General features: G+C 40.5%; 1 protein-coding gene across 1 annotated transcript; it reads left to right on the top strand.

Moving 5' to 3' along the window:
• Positions 1-3401: 3401 nt before the first annotated feature.
• On the top strand, positions 3402-7078 carry LOC112103184 (WW domain-binding protein 4; the record flags this gene model as incomplete). Its single annotated transcript, XM_026661583.1, has 4 exons — positions 3402-3521; positions 5805-5867; positions 5981-6104; positions 6908-7078. Coding segments are annotated over 4 exons (478 nt in total), but the record flags the coding sequence as incomplete, so codon positions are not given.
• Positions 7079-7268: the final 190 nt, after the last annotated feature.

Genomic DNA, 7268 nt, shown 5'->3' with positions numbered 1-7268 from the left:
ATATAACGGCGCTAAAGTCGACATAAAAGCCTAGTGTAGACCAGGCCTCAGTGTTTCAGGCTGGGGGAAGGGGCACAGCAGTGGCCACTCCCCTGGGGCTGCCAGCAGTGATTGGGTCCTGGCTGTCTGGAGACAGAAAAGCTGGAGGAGCAGACAGCCCGTGTGTGTTCCCCACCTTCCCAGGTGAGGTGGGGTTGGGCTTCAGCCCTGGGGTGGTGGGTGCAGGCTCCACCCATGGGGCTTTGGGCTCCATCCCCATCCCCTGGGCAAAGGGCTTTGGGCTCCATTCCCTGGCTGTGCGGTGACGGGCTCTGGCCCCGAGCTCACCCTTCCCAATTAGCCCTGGCCCGTGCTGCCTCCCCCAGTGCCCCATCGCCCTGGTGCCTCTGTAACCACTTCCCCATACAGGGCTTAATTTGTCCCTGGGCTTGCTGGGACTGAGTAAGTGTGCTGTGAAAAGTGATATTTGTATGTTTGTTATTATCAGTTTCCACAGCAGACTACTAGCTAACAAGTCTTAAAAAAAGAAAAGCAACCCACCGCCCAAAAAGGCAAAAGAAACAATAAGAAAAAAGACAAGAACATGAGAATGTGCAAAGCACCTTATTTGTGTTTTTATTCTGTTTAGATCCAGTAAGGAATAGAGACAACTGTATGTTATTTTTATTATTGAGTCTGCAAAAAACCCTACATAAATAAATTACAATGCTTTGGACATGGATATGTGCATATTTATTTGATTTTCCTGAAGTTAATTAAGTATTTTAGGAAAAATTGTCAGAGCAGCCACCAGCAAGAGTTGGTGGCCACACTCTGAGGCCACCAACATTTTTTTTTTGGTGAGAACCCCTGGTTTAAAGGATTTGGGACCTGGATAACTCAGTATGTTATCAGCTGTTTAGCAATGTGTACTTTCGTTAGGCAGTGAGAAAGCTAAGTCTGCACATGTTTGTCATGCTAGTCCATCTGTTATATCAAAAAACTGTCGGAGCTTATGCCAGAACAGATGCCTGATTTACATCTTTCTCTTACTGTATTGACCATTTCTGTTTCAAGTATTATTTTAACATAATATATCCAATTATCTTTGATATATGATAATTTTTAATGTAGCATGTTTTAAAAAGAGAATAAACTTGCCTTCATGTAAACAACTTAAAGCTTGGTAAATGTGCACAGTGCTTAACAAATTTATGCCCCAATCCCACAAACCGCTAAGCATGTGCTTAACTTTATGCACCATGGGCTTGTACCAAGCATAGCTCAGGTACAGTGAAGAGGCATGATTCTGAGGGAGCTGCTCATAGTTCCCTGGTTCTGGTGCCTGGCTCACGTGCAAGTTGGGGCCAGCCTTAACTTACTCCACTGACATGAGGTTCCTTAAGCCTAGTCTACACTAGAAATTTGTACTGCTTTAACTATACCAGTATAGTTACAGTGGCATGATCCCACTAGTGTGGACACAGTTATATCCGTATAAAGGTGCTCTTCACCAATATAACTGCATCTATACTAATGCATGTATCAGTGTAGTATATCGATTAAAAAAATCACAGTAGACCAGGCTTAAACAACCTTTTGCCAGTGGAATATTGGACACAGTGGAGCCTCACTTCACCATCGCTGGCCTGTCCCTTGCAGGACTCTGACATACCCCTTCTTGCTGTTACAGACGCTCCCCGGGTTACGCAAACCTGACTTACGCAAACCCGCACTTACGGAAAAAGTTCCACAAGTGGGGTTTTTTTGTTTTTGTTTTTGGTTTTTTTTCTGTAATTGTTGGGTATACGTCCCCGACTTACGCAAAATTCGATTTACGCAAGGCGTTCCGGAACGGAACGCTTGCATAAGTCGGGGAGCGTCTGTATTCCAAATGGGGGAAGGGTTCTAGTGTTCCACTGCCTCCACCATCTTTAAGATGGTGGAGATTCTCCTTACATGGGGGATAGTCTCTGGTGACCATCTCAGTTTCCTTCAAGCGGCATGAAATTAGCTTGGTGACCAGGGAATCTGCCCCTTTTAGTAGTCCCCTAGTGGGACTACTCAGTGCATAAAATTGAACATGTGTATAAGTCTTCGGAGGGTTGGGGCCATAGTTTTCACAGTTAAAATCACACATGAAATGCAATAATATTAAAGTCTGCAGCATTGCACATCCACATCCTTTATGTTTGTTATACATTTAACAACATGGGTGAAATCTTGGCTCCATTAAGGACAATAGGAATTTTGTGTTTGACTTCAGTGAAGCCAAGATTTCAGCTGTAGGCCCCAGTCCCACCCTTAAATTTGCTAGCACAGACTCCAGTGCCTGTGCAGAGCCCCGTTGACTCCTACAGGATGTAATGGCAGAATGGAGTCATGTCCGGTAACCTACTAAATGACGCATTCATTAAGGAAAACAAGAATAGAATATACATATGGGTAATGTAGCAGAGTTAATAGTTTAGGAACCTCACCTCTTTCATTTCTTGACTTTTGGTGCCTTTAGCACTTTTTTGGATTTTTATGTATTTTCTTTTTTAGAAGATAGAGAGTCCCACATAATATACTACTTGAAGTTTTATTAATGTGTAGTCCTTTAACAGTGCTGTTAATACTCATTCACTTCAAAGAATACAGCCTTAAAAGTGAAACTATTCCTCTACCTCTCAAAAGTTAACCAGGGATTATCGTGGGGATTCACTTTCCATTTGTTAAAAGAATTAGAGATGGTTTAGGAACAACTTCTCAACTAAGAGAGAACGTCCAAGAGGTGCTCTGGACCTGCTCTCTAATTGCCTATTTCAAATTTTCCAGTCTTTGGCCTAATACATTTTGGGACATAACCTAGAATCTATTCCATATCTGTTCCAGAATCCTTTGCACAGTTTTGATTTGTCCAAAAATATCTCTTTCCCTCTCCCCAAAATATTTAAATTCATTGTACTATATAGCCAAAGTACGTATTTATGTTATGTCGATAGTTTAAAAAATATCCAAGTCTACATTTTTATTGCAGATATCATGAATTGTGCATTCCCCAGTGTTATATATTCAATAAGCCTGCCTACTGCAGCTGTTAATATTTGGAAGGATATCTGACTACAGAAGCACCAAAAACATAATTTCTGTTGTAAGTGAAGGCTTTGGGTCTGTAGAAATTTTTGCAAAGCCACAGGTAACAGCTTGGGCACAATCCCTAAGTTGAGAACTTCTGATCTATTTTGTGAAACAGTCAAAGTCATTAATAAATATTGTTTTTGACCTAGAATAGCCACTCTAAACTGTCCACAAAAACTTGTGCAGAAGAAATCCTTGACAGCACAACCAAGCACCATGGCAAGGCTGGACTTGGTTTCTGATGCTCTCTGTTTCAGAACTTTTTGCTTTGGTTATTTTGTTTCTGATTATGCATAAATCTACCTAATTTTTTTTCTAATTTGTTTATTTGTTTGTTTATGTTTAGGGCTGATTACTGGAAATCACAGCCAAAGAAATTCTGTGGTTACTGCAAGTGCTGGATAGCAGACAACAAGCCAGTATGTTGGTCTAGTTAGTGTAATATTACTGATTCTGAAGTACTAGAATTTGAATTATATGCTTTTAAAATATTTTTTTAGTATTGTTTACTGACATGTAAACTAATGTTTACGTAGTGTTTGTTTGTTTTAAATATGCCTTTGTAAGCCATGTGAGCTATAAAACTAGGGAAAAAAAGACTTGCAAATTAAGACCTGGATCCTGCATTAAGAATCTCCTGTACTCCATGGACCTCAATCCAAGACTGGAGCCCTAGGGCTTGATCCTACATTCCTTATTCATGTGTAAAAGGTCTGGAGAATCAAGTTCCATTTTCTCAGGCTCCATAATTTGAATTTTGCTCCACCTTGAAGCAAGGTTGGCCATTTCCCGGGAAAAACTAGCCTGGACAGGGCACTGGTAAATACCGGTGTAAACCCAGTGTAACTGGGAAAAATAAAATTATTCTTAGAATATACTAATGAAAATTACTGAAAAATATTTACCAATATGATAATAGTTTTGCAGTATATATAATATATATATATATAATACTGAAAACTGAAATATGAGTCGTGACATGTATAATTTCCTTGAGAAAATACTGAACCAAAATGTATACAGACATTCCAAAGTTCAGTATTATATTACATATATTAGTATTACCCCTACTGCAGTTTTACTTTTTATTTGTACAACCCTAAATTAATCTCCAAATCTACTTCCTTATTGAATTTGATCATTTGAATATGTAACTAAAATGAAGTGTGATGTGGTGTGCCTCAATGAAACAGTTTTTAAAACAGAAAAGGTCTTGAACTGGGACTAACTAGTTTTTCTTGGTGCAGTAAAAACCATGATTTTACCTAGTAAAAACCACCCAGGTAAATACCATGCCCATCATTGTCTTGAAGCTTTGCCTCTGTGCAGATCTTCTAAAGTCTACAGGACCTGTTGTGGACCTTAGAATGTCAACAGAATCCACAAGAGCACAGTACTGTTGCCTCCCTCCTGCAGGCCTTCTAAAGTTTGTGCTCTAAGCACTTAAGACCAAATTATCACTTTGAGCATGCACCATTTGCCATGTTGGTACGCCAGGCCTCCAGAAGTACTTTTGAGCCTTGTTTGTCGGCAAGTACACTAGCACCTGGATTAGGAGGTGATTCCTACAACCCCAAGAGCTCCTAAACTCCCCACGGCTTTTGCACCACACCTCCCTCAGTGCTCCTGCAGGACTCCTAAGCTCTTCAGGCTTCTGTTTCCCCTATTCTATCTGGCAGCCTTTTTGGTTTAGAGGCTCTCCAATTGTCTTCCTAAATTATCCGCATCCTACTCCCAGTCCGCCTGATCTCCTAGGTTACATACCTTGATTTCTGCTCCCAATCTCAGATTTGCTTAACTGCAAAGTTTTTAAAATCCTCAAGAGCTCGGTGGATCTTAATATGATCTTCATGAGGCTCATAAGTTCCTACTGATCCACTGAGGTCTATGGCAGGGGTCGGCAACCTCTGGCACGCGTCTCGCCAGGGTAAGCACCTGGGCGGTCCGGGTCAGTTTGTTTACCTGCCACGTCGGCCGGTTCGGCCGATCGTGGCTCCCACTGGCCGCGGTTCGCCGTCCCAGGCCAATGGGTACGGCGGGAAGCCTTGGCCAGCACATCCCTCGGCCCGCGCCACTTCCTGCAGCCCCCATTGGCCTGGGAGCCAGTGGGAGCCGCAATCGGCCGAACCTGCCGACGCAGCAGGTAAACAAACTGGCCCGGCCCACCAGGGTGCTTACCCTGGCAAGCCGCGTGCCAGAGGTTGCCGACCCCTGGTCTATGGTAAGTCTTATAGACTTGGAAGGTAAAGGGGAGTGGAAATTGAGATATGAATCCTGGGGGCATAGAAGGGAGCTAGAGAACCGTGGACCATGCAAAACTCCCAAACCAAACAGGGGTCCCTGCTCTTTAATTTGTTTAATATATATTTTTTTTAATTAAAACCCCATACAAACCATCTGATGTCACTGAGACCCAGTCAATATAAAACTTCACCATGCCATTTTTCAGAATATAACTGCACTTCCATTCTTTCTACTGCTGGGTTTCTTTTATGTTTAAACTTTACTTTGTATTTCCTAAGTTTCTAATGGTTGGATTTTTTCATAACAATTTTTACCTACATTGGGTACATTCAGTCTTAACTCCAGCTTAACTAAGTTTTTCTTCTTGTCTGGGTATATATTTGTAGTTTACCAAAGGAAATTAATTTCCTGCAAATTGTTTTTTCATTGTATTTTAATTTACTTTTTTTCTCTTTAAGAGCATTGAATTTCATGAAAGGGGAAAGAACCATAAGGAAAATGTGGCAAAGAAAATTAGTGAGGTAAATTGAATTTTTCCTTTTTTCTCTAAACATTTAACTTTTTATCTCTTTTACTTATGACTTTGGTCTATTTCTTCTCCCCACCCCCCACCCCTTTTTTGTTTACATTGTAGATTAAAAAGAAAAGTATGGAAAAGGCAAAAGAAGAAGAAAAAATGTCAAAGGAATTTGCAGCAATGGAGGAAGCTGCACTGAAAGCATATCAAGAGGATCTGAAAAGGCTTGGAGTTAAGTCAGGTAGTTCCTGTAGCTGCCAGAAAAGGCTTAAAGGCAGCAATAGAGATAATATTGAACAGGATTTTCTTTTGTATTAGTTTTGCAGAAACTCCAGAATTGTGTTTACATTGGCAAAAATGGGACATATAATTTGCCATAGTGGAAGCTGTGAAGTTGTGTAAGCAGGGTTTTTAACCGTCATGTCTTCTAACCCTCAGGACACTTCAGGTGGTAGAAAAAGTGCCTAAGCACTACCTACTGTACAGTTTCTATTGTTACAGTTACTGGTGGAGCTGCACCAGTCATTAATTATGGTTCCCAATTCTCCCAATGGAGACAAGTGCATAGCTAATAGTTGAGCTTGCATCCATCACTTAACTGAGTCCTTTTTTCTTCTTTTAATCTCCTTCCATTTTAAAGTTGAGCAGGTGCTTTTGTTCTGTTACCATGAGGGTAAACCACCATTTTTTTAATTAGTCCTGTTAGTTTGAACCCTCCATGGAGACTGTCTCCTCCATAACTCTTCTGGTTTCTAGCTTCTGTTGACTCCATGCTCAATAGCCCTGAGGTAATCCTTGAATTTAGATTTTTCAGCTTGTTTCTCCTGGTGATTCTCAGACTGATTCATAATAGTATAGTGTTATACTAGAAAAGCTTTTGATATCTCGGCTCTCTGTGAGCTGAGGGGTGAAAACATTATCTACTATTATGAAAGAAGAAACTACTTTGGACTAAGTTGATATTTGCTGTTGCCTGTATGAGGAATGCCCAATAAGTAAATTCTGATTATAACTCTGAAAAATATGGGTGTTATTTTCTTTAAGATTCTATAGGTCCCAGTTCAACACAAAGTAAACAGGAGGAAAAGAAAGAAAAAAAGGAAAAGAAAAAAAAGAGAAAAGACACCTCAGAAGCGCCATCAGATGAAACAAAGGAATGGGTGCAAGGACTTTCCCCTGAGGGTTACATGTATTACTACAATACTGTAACCGGAGGTAAATAATGGCAAGGAACAAATATTGATCTAATTATTCCCTCTGAACAAAGCAGGGCGCCATACACTTTGCTAGCCTTCCACTATCTGTGTTGATAGGTTGATTATTAGTGTGTGGACAATTATATATTATAAATTCATGACTTTTATAATTATGTGAGAGTGCCCAGAGCTTAAGATTTTTATTAATC

This window comes from Terrapene carolina, unplaced genomic scaffold (assembly GCF_002925995.2).
Source record: "Terrapene carolina triunguis isolate 2854851 unplaced genomic scaffold, T_m_triunguis-2.0 Scaffold11095, whole genome shotgun sequence".
In the NCBI taxonomy this organism is placed as follows: domain Eukaryota; kingdom Metazoa; phylum Chordata; order Testudines; family Emydidae; genus Terrapene; species Terrapene triunguis.
Note: the sequence above shows the minus strand (reverse complement) of the source record. Positions and strands in the feature narration are given on the sequence as shown.